Source organism: Pimephales promelas, chromosome 24 (assembly GCF_988280905.1).
Source record: "Pimephales promelas chromosome 24, fPimPro1.hap1.1, whole genome shotgun sequence".
Lineage (NCBI taxonomy): Eukaryota > Metazoa > Chordata > Actinopteri > Cypriniformes > Leuciscidae > Pimephales > Pimephales promelas.
In genome coordinates, this window is record NC_142792.1 from 17,372,737 (window position 1) to 17,393,981 (window position 21,245).

General features: G+C 34.7%; 1 protein-coding gene across 1 annotated transcript in view; it reads left to right on the top strand.

Annotated features, from left to right (window-relative positions):
- The first annotated feature begins 2,332 nt into the window (after positions 1–2,332).
- lamb1b (laminin, beta 1b) overlaps positions 2,333–21,245 on the top strand; it is a 42,824-nt gene continuing 23,911 nt past the window's right edge. The window contains exons 1-13 of the mRNA XM_039668528.2: positions 2,333–2,443; positions 3,417–3,589; positions 6,009–6,144; positions 9,107–9,180; positions 10,469–10,657; positions 11,136–11,199; positions 17,251–17,450; positions 17,534–17,654; positions 17,791–17,979; positions 18,316–18,492; positions 18,638–18,750; positions 18,827–18,906; positions 19,789–19,924. Of these exons, the coding sequence (XP_039524462.2) occupies positions 2,410–2,443; positions 3,417–3,589; positions 6,009–6,144; positions 9,107–9,180; positions 10,469–10,657; positions 11,136–11,199; positions 17,251–17,450; positions 17,534–17,654; positions 17,791–17,979; positions 18,316–18,492; positions 18,638–18,750; positions 18,827–18,906; positions 19,789–19,924 (1,686 nt within the window). The 5' untranslated portion in view covers positions 2,333–2,409. The remainder of the gene's footprint in view (positions 2,444–3,416; positions 3,590–6,008; positions 6,145–9,106; positions 9,181–10,468; positions 10,658–11,135; positions 11,200–17,250; positions 17,451–17,533; positions 17,655–17,790; positions 17,980–18,315; positions 18,493–18,637; positions 18,751–18,826; positions 18,907–19,788; positions 19,925–21,245) is intronic.

Genomic DNA, 21,245 nt, shown 5'->3' on the forward strand with positions numbered 1-21,245 from the left:
TAAATATTTGACAAATTATTATGGAAAAAAAAGATTTTACTGGTTTTCTGAGGCCAAATTAGAACCTGGAAATGATATTTTCCCCGCAGTGCTGAATGAAGAGCCGTAACCACAGCCTACAGAAAGGGGATTTATAGGTGATTTATAGGCTAAAATAAATGTGTCTGATAATAAAATAATATAAAATAACGAGGCATTAATTGTATATTAATAAACTATTGTTTTCTAAATCAGTTTTGGCTAAAAACAAATCTCCATCTCCGGATGCACCTTTAGAGAGAAATACATAATTAGCTAGGCTACATAATAACATAGGTCACAAGATATTGGCTTTCGTTTCGAATTTGTTTGTTTTAAATTGGACATTTAAAGCTTTAGTCTACAAAGTCCAATTTAAAACGAACAAATTCGAATGCGGTGGCTGTTTCAGTTCTCGCGCTTCAGTTCACGGGGATCATGAAGCGCGCCTGATTGTCAAAGCACAACATTTTCTTGTTATTGTGAGTTTACGCAAATAAATGTATTTGCGAATAATGTATTATTATTTTCTGTATGACCAGAAATGAAAGAGTATTTTAAGTTGTTTCCACTGAAAGAACTGCAATGAAACTGCAAGTGTTCACATGGGCGTCTCGCAGCCATCAGTGCGCGCTCCACACTAAGCACAAACACTGGATGCGCGTCAAAATAGTGTGTTAATTTGCTTTGTTCCTTTCTTGGATAAAAGCGTCTTCTACATTTGCAGCCTAATAAAATGTTACAATAATGATGATCATTATTATTATTATTATTATTTGCGGACACAGAGTTTTTGCGAAATGGACGTGTTTCCATTTCCAATGTGCGTATTTTCAATTGGCAATTTCAGTTTGAAGGGTGATGGAAACGCGCCTACTTTAACTGCTCTGAACTTACCACTGCGTTTTATCTCTATAAATTAATTTCGTTTCAAATGGGGTCCAACTAGTTATTAAAGGTGTTAAAAATTAACTCTGTATCTCGAGGTTGCAGCGCGGTTAACCGAGTATTAACCGAAGGGCCTCGGTTAACGGTTAATGAAAAACTTGAAAACGTGCAGCCTTAGTACATTTTGCTTTGGTACCTGCATTAAGGATTACTTTTTATGTAATACATTTGTAGCAGATTATAATTCATTAATTATGTTTGCAATAAAGGGGGATTATAAATATAGGCTAGCATTATTACACAGGTTTTGATAACACTAAATAACGAATTACAAGTTTAGGTTTTTTGAGAAAGATTTCTTTGCACACCAGTGATCAAACTACATTTCCTTCATTTTGTACCGGCGTTTAGATGATTTCATTGTTTCATTTTATTTCGTTTAACTTTCTTTGTTTCTTTTGATTAAAAAGAGTGATTTCTATTTTCTAATGTGAATATCATAATTATTCAGTATTTTAAATAAAAGAATTGATGCAAAAGCCTTAAGGTTTTAATATTTTAGTGATTCTGTAACTACTTGCTGTAAAAATGAACTTTACATCACTTGTTTTTGTAGTCACTGATAAATTGTGGATGAGTAAATTTGCTGTATTAAAATCCATATCATTTAACAAATGTTGAAGAGTGCAGTGTTTCTGTTTGACAGTTTTTTCTCACCATTAAATTCAGAGATGTCACCACTGTAGTCTGTAACATTGGCTTTGGTGGTACTGACAATATAAAATGGTAATGTCAAATGTGTTCTAACTGCTGTAAAGCAGAGCAAATAATTGTTGTGTATTTGAAATAGTTTTAAAAACGAAAAAGTAATTTTAAATTTGTTCAGTTTTTAGATGTGTGCTGTCTTTTTAGAGTAAAACATTGATGTGTATCTACATACACATGGATAAACATATCGTTGCTAAAGTTAGCTATAGTGTCTCATAACGTCGCTATTTTAGCTAAGAGGTTTTATGGCTATGAATTTTCGAAGGATGATAATTGGTGTTACATATGCCAAATAGGAGCACAGTTTCAAGAATAGTGTGAAAAGCGTAGCCTAAAAGTTTAATGTTTTGTTTCATGCTGTTTTTAAGATGCAAGAAACGCATCATGTGTGGTGTTTGGAGCCGAGCCTATGACAAAAAAAAAAAAATGCTGCTCGCGCCTTATAAGATTCACGTTTATCCCAGAGCCGTTAAATATGTTTCAACAGTTTATCCTCCATTCTGCCCCCTAATGCTGTATTGGTAGGCAGCTCGCAATGTTTTGAGACACCGCAAGTGTGTTTGGCGTAATACTGGGATGTAGCAGCAGCACTACTCGCGTCGCGTAATAAATCAGCGTTGTTTAATATCATGGGCGGGAGCTTCGCGTCTCCCACGCTACTCACACACACAGACACACTCTCACACAAAGATATTCCAACCCTCTGGAAAACACTGCTAGAGAACAAGAACAACAATGTGGACTTTCCACACTACAGCTCTTATGATATGTAAGTTTTGTTTATCATTCTTCCATTAAGAAATACAACTGCCACTGGTTTTCATTTGACAAAGCTTGAGTTTGATTTTGTCCAAGATTTATTATTGTTTTTAACATTACCAGATGTTTTGGATTTTGGGTTCTGTAAGGTCTGTAAGGCTACCAGTACATGGAGTACAAAGTTGTTTACAGTGCTTAAAAGTTTTTAACTTGATTCAAAACAGATTTTAGTTCCAACCTGAAACTTTACTCTTCTTATTTGTTTCTCTTCTTTTATCTCACAATCGTTTTCTTTTTTTTACTTGAAAGGTAGAGAAAGAATGGTACAGTATGCAGTAGATTTGTAAAGTGTGTGTGGTCCAAAATCAGTATTAAACAATGTAAACTTTTTTTAGGTTTGGTGTTGCATACAAGTTAAGTTTTATAAGTATTCAAACTATTTATAGTTCTTATTTGAAACTTTGTTTTTCTTATTATTCCTAATTTTGAAGAATGGTTCAGTATGCAGTATTTGTGAAATTGTATTTGGTCCAAAATCAGCATCCATTATAAATGTATTTATATAGTGTCAGGTTTAGTGTTTAAAGATTTGTGCATCTCATCGTTTTCCTGCATGCCACATTTAACTCTCCATCAGGTCAATAAGCGTTCCCATGTGATATTCATTTCAATAATTAGGAACAGACTGTACTGTAACCAGAAGCCAAAATGATTAACCATGGATAGTTCACAAAATGTTTCAGTGATGTAACAGTTTACACATTAAAATGAAATAGAATGGATGAGTTACATAACTATCTATCTATCTATCTATCTCAATCCATCAATCTAGACTTAAATGTAAGTGATAGTAAACAAAAAAAAAGCACCCAGAGAAATATTCACTGAGGCAATGTGTGTGACAAATGACCTCAGTCTGCCCTATAAATGAACTTTCATTGTACTGTATTTTAGCATAATGTGATAATATCTGATTCCCCTAGCCATTGCTTTGCACACCCTGGCACAATCACCTGATCACAATGACAAGTGCGCAGAGGGGAGCTGTTACCCCTCTACGGGTGATTTGCTGATAGGGAGAGCTCATCGGCTTACTGCTTCCTCCACCTGCGGACTGAATGGACCGGAGACGTTCTGCATCGTGAGCCATTTGCAGGTAATGCAACAAACCTATGTCATGCACTATAAAAGACAAACATGCAAATATATCACAAACCCATGATATGTTAAATTGGTTTAAATACAAAACACTGGTAAAAAAAAAAAAAAAAAAAAAAAAACTATATATATACAGTATATACATGCACAATATAATTATAATGTGAATAACAATGTGAAATCATGTACTCAAATAAAAATCAAATACTTGTTGTTTTCTTCAGTAAATTTCATGTCGATCGTACATGACTTACAGTACACAAGACTGTTATTATAATAATTATGAATGATTTTGGGGTAAGGAAATCTGATTGGCATGAAATAAATGTTACAATAAATTATTCTAAACATAAGTTTATTTGCTTTATAAATAATATATATATATATATATATATATATAAAGTAGTAAACTTTTGAAGTTCATGTCTAAGGACAACTTTGATAAACTTTTTTGATCCGCTTCAAATTTGACTAATATACAGTATATATACACTACCGGTCAAAAGTTTTAGATCAGTAAGATTTTTTCTGTTTTTAAATGAAGTCTCTTCTGCTCACCAAGGCTGCTTTATTTGATGAAAAAAAATACAAACAGTAATATTGTGAAATATTATGACAATTTAAAATGACTGTTTTCTATTTTAATATATTTTAAAATGTAATTGGAAAGCTGAATTTTCAACATCATTACTGTTGCTGATTACACATCAGTTTTCAGTGTCACATGATCCTTCAGAAATCATTCTAATATGCTGATTTTATGCTCAAAAAACATAAATGATTTTTTTTCAATGTTGAAAACAGTCGTGTACCATTTTCCCCCCAAAATTCTATGATGAATAGAAAGTTCAAAAGAACAGCCTTTATTTAAAATATAATCTTTTCTAACATTATAAATGTCTTTACTGTAACTTTTGATAAATTTTAACTCATCCTTGATGAATAAAAGTATTTTCTAATTTCTTTCCCCCAAAAATAAAAAATAAATTCTTACTGACCCCAAACTTTTGAATGGCAGTGATTAATGTTACAAAAGCTTTCCATTTCAGATCAATTCTATTCTTTTGAACATTCTATCCATCAAAGAATCATGAAATAAAAATGTAAAAAACTGTTTTCAACATGGATAATAATCATAAATGTTTCTTGAGCATCATATTATAATAATTTCTGTAGGATAATGTGACACTGAAGACTGGAGTAATGATGCTGTAAATTCAGCTTTAATCACAGGAATAAATTACACTTCACTATATATTCACATAGAAAACCGCTCTTTTAAATTGTAATAATATTTCACAATATTACTGGTTTTTTTTTTTTTTTTTAGCTTTTTTATCAAATAATTGCAGCTTTGGTGAGCAGAAGAGACTTCTTTTAAAAAAAATAAAAAAATCTAAAACTTTTGACCGGTAGTGTATCGTTTTCAGTTATTTTCTATATGTCGTACACATGCCGTATATAACCTAAAAACATCTGTGTGATTTGATCATAATCTTTCCATATGTTGTTGGGTGGGTAACACTGCATTCGTTTTGTTTCCCACATTCACTGTCTGGTGAACAATCAAATCACTGTGTGAAGAGTATGTGGTGGGAGGATGAAGGACCCTGTCAGATGTTCCAGACCCCTTTAGGCCACTCTTTTGCACTCTACACTATCTGTGTGGCCCTCAGAATAAAAGTCTGACTGTAAATGCCAACAAGTGATTATGCTTGTGATTTGTGTAGACTAGATAGGATCTGGAACTCAACCGTCCAACACATCTAACATACGCAATTTTGGTTATATGGATTTATAAATATGAAATGCTATCAAAAAATCTACTCGGCTTTATGACATTGCAAATCCTTATGGCTTTCTTTCTTCTGTGGAGTGCAGAAGGAGATGTTTCACCCTGGCTTTTTTCCTTATAATGAAAAGTATCCAAAGTGTCATTAATTAGTCCATGGGTTAGTCATACAATATAGGTTTTTGTGAGAAACGGAACAAAATGTAAGTCAAAATCTTGCCCTCTGCCATTGATTTCAAATCTCATTCACACTCAAACTTGAAAACAGACTTATAACTATGAATAATATTTGCAGAGCTTCAGTGATGTCATCAGTATCAATATCACAGCAAAATACTGACATGTTTGAATGACTTTCACTTCCATTTTCACTTTCATTGAAAAGAAAATGACTGGGAAAAATAACGTGACCAAGTTAGTTCGATTTAGCCTGTGTGAGTTTTGCCGTGCACACATGTGTTTATGTTGGTGAGTCATGCGCATGAGAGGGTGATAAAAGCAGGTGCAGATCCAGAACATCTGGATTCCTGCTGTCCGCATAAATGCGTTTGTCATTCCGCCAACCCCCAAAAGACTTTATATGCACATGCATAACATCTGCATCTCCATCTCTGTCCATTGTCAGGAGAAGAAGAACTGTTTTGAATGCGATTCCCGACGGATGTACAATGAGTTCACCTCCCCCAACAGCCACACCATTGAGAATGTGGTGACAGCCTTCACTCCCAACCGCCTCAAAACCTGGTGGCAGTCCGAGAACGGTGAGGTCTCGCACGACAATACGAACAATCACAAATAATCTCATCGGTATTTCAGCTTTTTCTCCTACACAGATTCCTCAGATTTCCATATGTCTCTTTTAGACATTTTGAAGTGATTTCAACAATGTCTCAAACTAAGCTCAAATGTTCATAGATAGTTGCATTCAAAAGTTGGATCTCATATGAAATAAAATATTTCTCATCAAATTCTTCCAAGGCTTTGCTATTCATGTTTTCATGGCTGTATGCCAGCAGTTGTACTGCATTTTATCAGGATTTTTGGGGAGGAAACACCTGAGACAAAGTTATAGTTCACGCAAAAAATGAAAATTCGATTTTATATCTATATTTTGAGAAATCTCTCTGTTTTTTTGAACATGTAGTCACCAAAATTGTTTCCTTAACATTCTTCCAAAATATTACCATAATGATACCAAAATGTATTCTTTTGTGTTCCAAAGAAGACAAAATTGCATAAAGATTTGGAATGACATGCGAGCGAGTAAATGATGATTAATTTGATAAATGAAACATATATTAGTTTTCCGAGTATTTGAGTGGCAGTTGAAAATGTTATAGCTCAGGAGATTTATATGTATTTATGTGTCACAGTTCTCATATCATTGGTCCCAAAAGAACCCACTGTGTCTCATGGCAGGAATTTGAGAAAAAAGGAAAAGAAATAGTTTAACTCTGACAGGAAGTAGTGGGAATGAGAAAGTGAGAGCTGGGATGAATGCAGCCGCTGGGCGTGGGAAACAGATGGCCTGCTCTCTCCCTAGCGACTGGCTTCCACAACACTCACGCTACCAGACTCAATCCATGGCTGTGGCATGGCATCACTCGTTTAGGGAATTTATGAATTTGGATGCTTTACTTGGCATAGTGCTGCACTTTAGTTACGCCCTTGTTCCCTGTGAATGTAAAAAAGACAATGTGATTTTTTAAATACTGTTTCAAGAATGTTTGTTGTGTTTTTAAATATAAAAGCACTGAGAGTGAGTGTTTTTTGGTCAAAAGTGGCGATAGTTTATTAATGGACCACTTGTAAGTCAAGTACCCAAGATTCTTGCGCTTGTACTTATTTCGGTTTTCATGACCGTTTTCCAGGATCTGATTAATAGAATTAAACTGTGGTTCATGTAGGTTGTCTACAAACCGAAAGGTTGGTGGTTCAATCCCCGGTTCCACCTGACCAAGTGTCGAGGTATCCATGAGCAAGACACCTAACCCCAGCTGCTCCCGACGAGCTGGATGACGCCTTGTATGGCTGACACCGCCGTCGGTGTATGAATGAGGGTGTGAATGGGTGAATGTGAGGCAAAATGCAAAGCGCTCTAAAAATTTAGTCCATTTTTGCCACTGTACCTTTAAGAACATGATATGTAGATTACCTATGTGTATGGAGCTCTAAAGAGACATGGTAATTAAAAAATTTTTTTAAACTTTTGCGTTCCCTAGAGAACGTCGTGTTCGCTAGCAAAATTTGTGCGTCCCTTAAGAAACTTTACGTTCGCGATGGAAATGATATGAGGTGGGAGAAAAATATGATGTAGTTTTATGTATATTAGGGGTGTAACAATATATTGTGTCAACAAAAATGCAACAATATGTATTGTGTATTGGATAAAATTCTGTGTGAGGAAAAAAAAAATCTAGTTTTCAGAGTTTTAGTGTCAGTACTACATTAAACTGCTATATATAATGTTGTAATTATAATGTATAATGGGGGAATATTTGTGGGTGCTGGTAATGCCAGATATCTTATGTTACCAGTAAAAAGTGGCCTACCTCATTTTGTCTTGTCAGTGGCAGAGTGTAAACATATTCGTCTAAAATAATTCGGTATTTTCAGATTCAGAATCACGAATATTTTTATTCTGGTGTCACCACTGTCCCGTGCATTGGGTTACCAGCACCAGGTCCATCCAAAATCTAATATCGAATTTAGCATTTTAATCAACAGTACATTTTTTGTAAAACTTGTATCATATGTCTTGGAGTATCGCAATAATATCGTATCGTGAGTTTAGTATCGTGATATGTATAGAATCGTGAAATGAGGGTATCGTCAACCCGATCTCACGACCAAGTCGTACGAATTCGACGAATGATTAAAAAGTGGCTGATTCGTAACTATTCATACGACCTCACTCGTACGAATTAATACGATTTTGCTAAATCGTACATATTTTACGAATTGGCCAATTCTTATAAATTCGTACGAATGACCTACCCCTTACCCCGCCCCTAAACTTAACCATCACGTGGGTTTAGACAAACGAGTGAGGTCGTACGAATTAGTACGAATTAGACACTTTTCAATCATGCGTCGAATTCGTACGAATTGGTCGTGAGATAGTGTTGGTATCGTTACACCCCTAATGTATATAAATGTCCATTCGCTGCAGTTGGACCACCCTAGGGTGGCGCTGTTTATAGTGAATTTATAACAGCCAAGAGTCCATGTAGCTTCCACTAAATGAGAAATTAATTTAGCGAAAATGTGCTTACTACATATATACAGTGTTCCCAGCATGCTTGTGAATTTGAGGTATAAATGCAATTTGGATGTACAACCGCCATGTTGTCATTGACATGTGACATACAGCATCATTGGGGTTGCCAGCGTCAGTCTCACTTCGCCTGCTGTTTTATAAAAGCTACAAATTCTGACACTACTAATTTCATGTATTGTTTTTTGCACCTACAGTACACTAGCGAAACAAACATATCCCGGTACAGGAATGATCTTTTTGGACTCAGGAGGAAGCTTTGACTTCTAAAACGTAGAGTGTGTTTACATAAGACAGTGAACTCTTTTGTTTCAAAAGATCAAGGAAATTTCTTTTGCATTAAACAACACACCGAGTGAGGAAATTATTCGTGCCAGATAACTTGGATAACCAGTTGCGGCCTGTTCATTCATTTCCTCGTTAATTTATCCATTCCTCTCCATCAGGAGTTGAAAATGTGACCATTGAGCTGGATTTAGAGGCCGAATTCCACTTCACACACCTCATCATGACCTTTAAGGTGAGATAGACACACTCTCTCACACACACAGAACCAGAACACAGTCTTGTGGAATGTTGAACATATGTGTAGATATGTTTGAAGTGTTTTCCTTTGAATCCATCATAAATAGAGCCAGACCGATATATCGGCAGGCCGATGTTATCGGCCGATATCAGGCATTTTCCAGACTATCGGTATCGGCAGTTATAATGGCCGATAAATGAATATTTCAAAAATAAAATAAAATAATAAACATAATAGTTATGTTACGTTGTTACAGTGTAGTTGACTGGCTGTCCTTTTAACTTTTGACAATGTGACTGAAGTATTTCTTTAATAGCATGTGACCGTTATAGCAATAAGACGAATCATCTCTCCTTGGCCTGTAATATTGAAAATTTATGTTTTACAATTTGCATTATGACGTTATCCATTGCTAAATTATGGCTCATCATAGACTAGCTAACCACAAAGCTAGCTAATCCCACTATCATCAGTCTGTTCTGTTGCGACAATAAAAGAAACATGTTTCTTTTTAAAATGCATTATCATATAATTTTTGTTAAAACTCATAAATAGCTACAAATAACTAATGTTAGGGTGTTGTAGCCGTTTTTCTATAAGTATTTCATTGGAGTTTATTTAATATAATTCATGTATTTGTTTATTAATATTATTATTATTATTATTATTATTATTTGGTATATTTATATTTGTATTTATGTACTTATTTATTTATTTATCAGGCACCTGTCGGGTGAGAAAGAGAGATATGTTATTGTGTGTGGGCGGAAGGGGAAGTGACATGAAAGAACAGATGTTTGGTTTTGGAAAGGGTGGTTTTTCACAGTTTTTTGACCACTTCGCTAACTTGGTTTGGATTTTTCGTTTGTTGAAGTTATAAACTTAATTTAGAAATGTGTTAGAAATAAAACTATTGAATTGAAGACTGCGTTTGGAGTGAAGTGCGTGCAAAATAATTAATCACCGTTTCCTGAATCCAAGGTCGGCATCGAAAAGCCGACACATAGGGAAATCTGTTAATGTTTTGTTGCACGTTTCTGAAATAAAAAAAATAAATAAAAAAATATCGGCCGATATATCGGAATAGCGGATTTTAAAACCAACAAATATTTGTATCGGTTTCGGCCTTCAAAATCCTTTATCGGTCGGGCTCTAATCATAAAGTGATAGTTGAAACCTTTGGCACCAGTTGTGTGTACGATCTACTTCAGCTTTCTGTGTTTGGGAAACTTTTGCGGGGGGTTTGCCTCTGTAAATGTAAACTTTTTGCTGTTTTCCGCAGACCTTTCGGCCCGCAGCCATGCTGATTGAACGTTCTGCAGATTTTGGGCGGAGCTGGCAGGTGTACCGATACTACGCTTTCAACTGCACTGAATCCTATCCACACATCCCTCAGAGGCCAATCAAAAATGTGGATGATGTCATTTGTGACAGCCGCTATTCTGGCATTGAGCCATCAACAGAGGGAGAGGTGTGTGATATACATTCATATAAACAAATATTCACATAGTCATGAAACTCTTGATGTCGCAGGCTGATAGGTCCTTAACTCGATCTTCTCGCAATCACATCATTCTCAATAAGACACAGCTGATCAGTAGCCAATGAGCTCGCTGCTAAACATTCAGAATCTTGGCTAGCATTTGCCTCTTAGAAACCCACCCCCTTCCCCAGCTCCACCTATATAGTTCTGCTACGGTAACTCATGTACGATATATTGCACAGCAGCAGCGTGTCTTACTTGCTCACATTAGCGTGTCAGCAGTAGCTTGATCTGCAGCAGCAGTGTAGCAGATCTATTCCACCAAAACCAAACATATTGACATTGTCACACCCATTACCATGCCAAAAACTCAGTATGTATAAGCACTTCTGTCATGACAGCTCTCTATTTAAACAGTATCTATATATACAATCCTGAGTTACTGTTCTTGTGTACTTGTGAACAGGTCATTTTTAGGGTACTTGATCCTGCATTTAGGTTTCCTGACCCTTACAGCCCACATATTCAGAGTAAGTAAAATCTCTTGATCAGTTGAAAGGTTTGTGGTGCTATTTTTGCCTGGCAATTTCACTTAAGATCCGTTTTTTAAATGATAATTTTATTTGAAACTTATCAATAAAATTCAGTCCCAAAGTACCATAAATAATATGGGCTCAACACCAATAGACATTTGGGGCCCGTATACGTCCCCTCCCCAAAATTCTTAATTGTGGTCTACAAAATAGGGGTTTTCATTGGACAAATTTATGTATAGACTTTTTTTAAAAAAAGTCCAACATTTTATTTATCATTATTAGCCCTTAGCTTAACTCTACAGTGATATAAGCTGTGCAACCCAGTGTTAAGGCAGTGGTTCCCAATCCTAGTCCCACCCCCAACACTGAACATTTTTGAGGTCTGGGCGTTCTCCAGGACCAGAATTGGGAAACTCTGAGCCAAGGGGACATGGTGATGGATAAATGTGAGATTGGAGGAAAAGTTATATTTCAATGGTTTTGCGCTTACTTCCAAAACTTTTCAATTCTCCCCAAAAACGTTGTTTCATCCCTCCTTATATTAATTCCATCACCAGTTAAGCAACAAAGTTTTTCTCAGGAGAACTCAAAAGCATTGAAATATACATTTCCCTCCCATCTTATTATTTTCCCAATCACCAATAGGGGCCCCGTATAGACTTTATGTAGCCCCGCCCCTTTTCAGCTCTTCCGGTTTGTGTTTCCACAGCATGAAGGGAAGATCTTACGGATTTATGAATAAACCGCTCGTTTTAAAATCTTCCATTACATTTGTAATGACATGCGCTCCAAACATTACAATTCTCATGATAACTTTTTGTTCACTCTACAATAAGTAAATCCACTTTACCAGCTAATTACTCTTCAACACCGATGTCATAGAAATATACAGGGCCAAGTTCAAAGACAAAATTCTAAAGATGGTGTATAGAACAATAAATTAGTATATTTCATTCACATAATTTAATTTAAATAGGCAACTGGTCAAATTTGCTGTTTTTCAATGTGCTTTGCTTTCTGGAAATAAACTACACTACACATTTTCCTGTAACAGACTTGAACGATCTAGCTTATCTAGGCTAAAATAAGTGTAAACATAATGGAAAACTGGGAAAAAGTCCATTTTTTTCCAGGAAAACACATTAAGCATTTTATATAAAACTAATTTTTAATACCAAAAACATTTTGGTAGATTTGGCAGTATAATCCATGAAAATGTAATAGTGATGTATGGACTGGTTTTCAACTGAAAGCACATTTCAAAATGTAATTATTCATTTTATTGAGAAAAACACGGCATAACTATGGAAGCTTGTTTCCACCACTGAATAAAAAAATAAAATAAGTAATTGTGACTTTTTATCTCACAATTCTGACTTTTTTTCTCACAATTGCGAGTTTTATATAGAGAAATAAAGTCAGAATTGTGAGAAATAAAGTCAGAATTGCGAGATAAAAAGTCAGAATTACGTGATATAAAGTCGCAATTGCGTGTTATAAAGTCAGAAATGCGAGATATAAAGTCAGAATTGTGAGATATAAAGTCAGAATTGTGAGATATAAAGTCAGAAATGCATGATATAAAGTCCGAATTGTGAGATATAAAGTCAGAATTGGGTGATATAAAGTCGCAATTCTGAGAAAAAAGACAGAAGTGCGACTTTTTATCTCACAATTCTGACTTTTTTTCTCACAATTGCGAGTTTGCATCTTGCAATTCTGACTTTATAACACATGATTGTGTTCTGAGAAATCTTTTCTCAGAATTGTGAGATATAAACTCGCAATTGCGACTTATCAGGTCAATTCTAAGGGGAAAAAAATACTAACGTTTTCCCCTCTCAGAATAGTTTAAATCTCACAATTCTGACTTTATGTCTCGCAATTGCGACTTTATATCTCGCAATTCTGACTTTATATCACGCAATTCTGACTTTATAAGACACAATTGTGACTTTATATCACGCAATTCTGACTTTATATCGCGCAATTCTGACTTTATATTTCGCCATTCTTACTTTATATCTCGCAATTCTGACTTTATATCTCGCAATTGCGACTTTATATCGCGCAATTCTGACTTTATATCTCGCCATTCTTACTTTATATCTCGCAATTGCGACTTTAAATCTAGCAATTCTGACTTTATATCTCGCAATTCTGACTTTATATCTCGCAATTCTGACTTTATATCACGCAATTCTGACTTTATATCGCGCAATTCTGACTTTATATTTCGCCATTCTTACTTTATATCTCGCAATTCTGACTTTATATCTCGCAATTGCGACTTTATATCGCGCAATTCTGACTTTATATCTCGCCATTCTTACTTTATATCTCGCAATTGCGACTTTAAATCTAGCAATTCTGACTTTATATCTCGCAATTCTGACTTTATATCACGCAATTCTGACTTTATATCTCACAATTCTGACTTTATATCTCGCAATTCTGACTTTAAATCTCGCAATTCTGACTTTATATCACGCAATTCTGACTTTATATCACGCAATTCTGACTTTATATCACGCAATTCTGACTTTATATCTCACAATTCTGACTTTATATCTCGCAATTCTGACTTTATATCTCGCAATTGCGACTTTATATCGCGCAATTCTGACTTTATATCTCGCAATTCTGACTTTATATCCCGCAATTCTGACTTTATATCACGCAATTCTGACTTTATATCACACAATTCTGACTTTATATCTCGCATTTGTGACTTTATATCTCACAATTCTGACTTTTTTTCTCACAATTGCGAGTTTGCATCTTGCAATTCTGACTTTATAACACATGATTGTGTTCTGAGAAATCTTTTCTCAGAATTGTGAGATATAAACTCGCAATTGCGACTTATCAGGTCAATTCTAAGGGGAAAAAAATACTAACGTTTTCCCCTCTCAGAATAGTTTAAATCTCACAATTCTGACTTTATGTCTCGCAATTGCGACTTTATATCTCGCAATTCTGACTTTATATCACGCAATTCTGACTTTATAAGACACAATTGTGACTTTATATCACGCAATTCTGACTTTATATCGCGCAATTCTGACTTTATATTTCGCCATTCTTACTTTATATCTCGCAATTCTGACTTTATATCTCGCAATTGCGACTTTATATCGCGCAATTCTGACTTTATATCTCGCCATTCTTACTTTATATCTCGCAATTGCGACTTTAAATCTAGCAATTCTGACTTTATATCTCGCAATTCTGACTTTATATCTCGCAATTCTGACTTTATATCACGCAATTCTGACTTTATATCGCGCAATTCTGACTTTATATTTCGCCATTCTTACTTTATATCTCGCAATTCTGACTTTATATCTCGCAATTGCGACTTTATATCGCGCAATTCTGACTTTATATCTCGCCATTCTTACTTTATATCTCGCAATTGCGACTTTAAATCTAGCAATTCTGACTTTATATCTCGCAATTCTGACTTTATATCACGCAATTCTGACTTTATATCTCACAATTCTGACTTTATATCTCGCAATTCTGACTTTAAATCTCGCAATTCTGACTTTATATCACGCAATTCTGACTTTATATCACGCAATTCTGACTTTATATCACGCAATTCTGACTTTATATCTCACAATTCTGACTTTATATCTCGCAATTCTGACTTTATATCTCGCAATTGCGACTTTATATCGCGCAATTCTGACTTTATATCTCGCAATTCTGACTTTATATCCCGCAATTCTGACTTTATATCACGCAATTCTGACTTTATATCACACAATTCTGACTTTATATCTCGCATTTGTGACTTTATATCTCGCAATTCTGACTTTATATCACGCAATTCTGACTTTATATCACGCAATTCTGACTTTATATCTCACAATTCTGACTTTATATCTCGCAATTCTGACTTTATATCTCGCAATTCTGACTTTATATCACGCAATTCTGACTTTATATCTCGCAATTCTGACTTTATATCTCGCAATTCTGACTTTATATCACGCAATTCTGACTTTATATCACACAATTCTGACTTTATATCTCGCATTTGTGACTTTATATCTCGCAATTCTGACTTTATATCTCGCAATTCTGACTTTTTTTCTCACAATTGCGAGTTTGCATCTTGCAATTCTGACTTTATAACACATGATTGTGTTCTGAGAAATCTTTTCTCAGAATTGTGAGATATAAACTCGCAATTGCGACTTATCAGGTCAATTCTAAGGGGAAAAAAATACTAACGTTTTCCCCTCTCAGAATAGTTTAAATCTCACAATTCTGACTTTATGTCTCGCAATTGCGACTTTATATCTCGCAATTCTGACTTTATATCACGCAATTCTGACTTTATAAGACACAATTGTGACTTTATATCACGCAATTCTGACTTTATATCGCGCAATTCTGACTTTATATTTCGCCATTCTTACTTTATATCTCGCAATTCTGACTTTATATCTCGCAATTGCGACTTTATATCGCGCAATTCTGACTTTATATCTCGCCATTCTTACTTTATATCTCACAATTGCGACTTTAAATCTAGCAATTCTGACTTTATATCTCGCAATTCTGACTTTATATCTCGCAATTCTGACTTTATATCACGCAATTCTGACTTTATATCGCGCAATTCTGACTTTATATTTCGCCATTCTTACTTTATATCTCGCAATTCTGACTTTATATCTCGCAATTGCGACTTTATATCGCGCAATTCTGACTTTATATCTCGCCATTCTTACTTTATATCTCGCAATTGCGACTTTAAATCTAGCAATTCTGACTTTATATCTCGCAATTCTGACTTTATATCACGCAATTCTGACTTTATATCTCACAATTCTGACTTTATATCTCGCAATTCTGACTTTATATCTCGCAATTCTGACTTTATATCACGCAATTCTGACTTTATATCTCACAATTCTGACTTTATATCTCGCAATTCTGACTTTATATCTCGCAATTGCGACTTTATATCGCGCAATTCTGACTTTATATCTCGCAATTCTGACTTTATATCCCGCAATTCTGACTTTATATCACGCAATTCTGACTTTATATCACACAATTCTGACTTTATATCTCGCATTTGTGACTTTATATCTCGCAATTCTGACTTTATATCTCGCAATTCTGACTTTATATCACGCAATTCTGACTTTATATCACGCAATTCTGACTTTATATCTCACAATTCTGACTTTATATCTCGCAATTCTGACTTTATATCTCGCAATTCTGACTTTATATCACGCAATTCTGACTTTATATCTCGCAATTCTGACTTTATATCTCGCAATTCTGACTTTATATCACGCAATTCTGACTTTATATCACACAATTCTGACTTTATATCTCGCATTTGTGACTTTATATCTCGCAATTCTGACTTTATATCTCGCAATTCTGACTTTATATCACGCAATTCTGACTTTATATCACGCAATTCTGACTTTATATCTCACAATTCTGACTTTATATCTCGCAATTCTGACTTTATATCTCGCAATTGCGACTTTATATCGCGCAATTCTGACTTTATATCTCGCAATTCTGACTTTATATCTCGCAATTGCGACTTTATATCGCGCAATTCTGACTTTATATTTCGCAATTCTGACTTTATATCTCGCAATTGGGACTTTATATCGCACAATTCTGACTTTATAACTCGCAATTCTGACTTTCCATCTCGCAATTCTGAGAAATAATGTCAGAATTGTGCGAAGTAAACTCGCAATTGTGAGAGAAAAAAAGTCCGAATTGTGAGATAAAAAGTCGCAATTACCTTTTATATTTTTCATTCTATGACGGAAAACAAGCTTCCATACATAACACACTAAACAATGAAACTGATTAAATAATGTGACCGTATCCTGTAAATATTTTGAAGACACAAATGTGGCACATATGGCATCATTTTCTGAGAATGACTTACTATTAATCAAGTGGGAAATTTAAAGAAATAAAACTTTTGTCTTTGAGTATGTGTATATTTGTTGTTTTCTGACTACTGATATATCTTTGCTCATACAGACCTACTGAAGATCACAAATCTGCGCGTACGGATGGAAAAGTTGCACACTCTAGGCGATTATCAGTTTGATGACCGAGAGGAAGTGAGAGAGACATATTATTACGCTCTCTATGACATGGTCGTCCGTGGCAACTGTTTCTGCTATGGCCACGCCTCCAAGTGTGCCCCAGTCGGCAATGAGGCAGGGGTTGATGGCATGGTAAGTAAATGCAACAACAACATTCACAAACCAATCACTCACACTTCTCACCTCTGTGTGTGTGTATGTGTGTGCGCGCGCAGGTTCACGGTCATTGCATGTGTAATCACCACACTACTGGACTTAACTGTGAGGAGTGTGAGGACTTTTACCAAGATCTGCCCTGGAGACCAGCAGTGGGCCGAGAGACAAACGCATGCAAGAGTATGCCAAACAGCCCACAGTTAAAACAAAAAAAATAATAATTAGATCAATTATAATAATTATATTATATCATTCAGAAACCATACTGAATATTATTCACTAATCTGGTGTTTTTTTTCTTTTCTCATTCTCTCAGGATGTGAGTGTAATCACCACTCACATTCCTGTCACTTTGACATGGCGGTGTATCTGTCATCGGGAAACAGGAGTGGAGGAGTATGTGACGACTGTCAGCACAACACACAGGGCCAATGGTGTGAGAACTGCAAACCCTTTTACTACAAGCACTCTCAAAGAGACATCAGAGACCCCAGGATCTGCGCGCGTGAGTGTGTTTAACGCTCTCAAAATCGATCGATTTAAATCTGTTCCTATGCAGAATGGATGCTGTAAAGTGTTTCTTGAAGCAATGATAAATAAAACATGATAAATCCGTGTTTGTGTTTGGTGAACGTGATTTCACCAAGTGCAACATGTTCCTGTCAACCAATCAGATTTGAGGAGCAAGTTTACGGTGCTTCTACATCAGTGTTATCCACCTATCTGATATTAGGGAAAACTTATGGGTAGGGTTAGGGATAGGACTACATTTTCAGACAGGTTTGTTGTTCGAGGATCAACTAAATATGTTGAGTCTTACCGGTACTTGGTTTGTGTTTAGCCTGTGACTGTGACCCACGTGGTTCTCTGAACGAAGGCTTATGTGACAGCGCTACGGATGTCCTAAGAGATATGATTGCGGGCCAGTGTCGCTGCAAATCTAATGTGGAGGGAGAACGTTGTGACCACTGTAAAAAGGGACACTATGGCCTCAGCGACGACCCATTAGGCTGTCGGCGTGCGTAAACACACACACACACACATACACACACAAACAGCTTGTTTCATGTTCTTTCAGGCTTTGACCTCTGAAAGACTTCTTGTTTTCTGGAGTCAGTGTGTATGATAATATTTGTCTTTCTTTTGTGTGTGTGTGAACCCAGCATGCAGCTGTAATCCTCTAGGCACACTCTCCGCAGGAAATCCCTGTGATATTCAGACAGGAAGCTGTTATTGCAAACGTCTTGTGACTGGACAAAATTGTGAGAAGTGTCTGGTAAGAGAGCATTATAAGTATGTGTGTTTGGGGTTTGGGTTTTTGTGCTTGTGCATAACACACTTTTCCCTTTCAGCCTCAGCACTGGGGTCTCAATAATGATATGGATGGCTGCAGACCATGTGACTGTGACGTAGGTGGGGCTTTGAATAATAAGTAAGTAACCGTATTGGATTTGTTGGTAACACTTTACAATACGGGTGCATTAATATCAATCAATTCATGCTTAACTAATGCACAGATAATCATGAGTTAATGTATAACTCATGAAGAACTAAACCATTAATGAATGATTACTGCATCAGCAACTGATAAAGAGTCTATATGATTAATAGATTAAGAATTGCTATTAATTCAATGTGTCATTGTGTATTAATTCCTTAAAAACATATTTTATGAACTAATAGTGTAAATGAATGTGTTAAGCTATGCACTTCAGCTTCCAGTTGTCTGCTTTAATTAATGATTAGCTAATGATTTGCAAAGGTATCATTATGTTATGACTTTACTTGTTGGGGCACATCATTATTAACTAGTCATTTAGTAATTGTATTAATTTGCTCATGAATTTGCACTAAAAATGAAGTAATTAATCATGTATTAACGCATATTGGTGTACCCGTCATATTATCTGGAAGTTGAATTACAAGGCTTTGGCTCATTCTGGTAATTAACATATTAATTAACACTATTAGTTAAACAATGAGTTATTATGGAATCAATCCACAATTACGTATTAAATTAATAACAATTCATGTATGAACTAATACATTAACCCTACAAACTCTTAATTAGTTCCGAATGTGGTAATCATTAATGAAAAACTTAAATAATCATTAGTTACAAATTAATTTAGTATTATCTGTGCATTAGTTAAGCATGAATTAATCCTTATTAGTGCACCTGTATCGTAAAGTGTTACAGATTTGTTCTTAGATTTGTATTCGATAATGTCATTTAATTTTTTATTTTTTTATTACAAATTAATTTATACTGGCCAACATAAATATTCTTCCATATATTTTGTTTGCTCTGTAGTTGTTCTCAGCAAACAGGGCAGTGCGCTTGTAAGGAGCATATGTTTGGTAGGCGTTGTGACCAAGTGGAGTCTGGGTACTACTTCGCAGCACTGGATCACTACATTTATGAAGCTGAGGATGCTTCCTTTGGACAGGTAGGTGTCACTCAGGAACACTGGCCTTCATTCATGAAACACAAACAGAAAGAAATCGGGTACACTTAACAATAAGGTTTGTTGGTTAACATTAGGATTTACTAATGTTACAGTTTTACAGTTTTTCTTTGTTAATGTTAGTTAATGAAAATACAACTGTTTGTTTTTAGTTCATGTAAGCTCAGGTTTATTAAATAATATTAACAGATACAACTTTTCATTATAATAAAGTATTTGTAAATGTACAGTATAAATTAGCATTAACTAAGATTAAAAACAATTTTTCATTGTTAGTTCATGTTAACTAATGTGGTTAACTGATATTCACAAATGAAACGCTATTGTAATTAAACATTTTAAAAATGTAACATTTTTGACAATTTATGTAATTTTAGTCTTACAAACCTATTGAATGTGGCAGTTTATATAAGTATGTGAAAGTTTACCAAAGGCTGCTTGTACAGAGAAACTAAATGTGACTAATGTGACTACATTTATATAAGAATTGTTTTACGAGCTAATTGAAAGTGACAATTTATGCAACAATAGTTTAGTTTTACAAAAAAAAAAAATTGTGACAGTTTACTTAAGAATTACTTTAGGAATGGATGTGAAATTTAACAAGAATATTCCTATAAAAAATAAAGTGCAAAAAAGTACTTTTTACATTAAAAAAGACAATTTTACATTAAAATAGTAGGGCTGTCAAACGATTAATCGCGATTAATCGCATCCAAAATAAGAGTTTGTGTTTTTACATAAAATATGTGGGTGCACTGTGTATAATTATTTTGTATATATATATATATATATATATATATATATATATATATATATATATATATATACACACACATGCATGTATATTTAAGAAAAAAATATTTATATATAAAGTATTTAGATTTATTTATAATATAAATTATAAATAAATCTATATACAGCATATACATGAAAATATTTCTTAAATATAAGAGTATGCGTGTGTATTTATATATATATAAAATAATTATACACAGTGCACCCACATATATTATGTGAACAAAAACTTTTATTTTGGATGCGATTAATCGCGATTAATCGTTTGACAGCCCTAAAAAATAGTTTTGTACTAATTGAACCATGAACAAATTAAGGACAACAATTTATGACATTTGCTTTTATGAAAAAACTGAATTAGAAAATCTATGTAAAAAAATAGTTTTATGAAAGCTATACACTGAAATTTACTTTGCTCATTCTGCTGTTCTGAGACCCAATGAGTGTTTAAGTTCTTCACGAAAACATGTAAAAGAACCAAATTCATTGGTACGTGCAAATGATG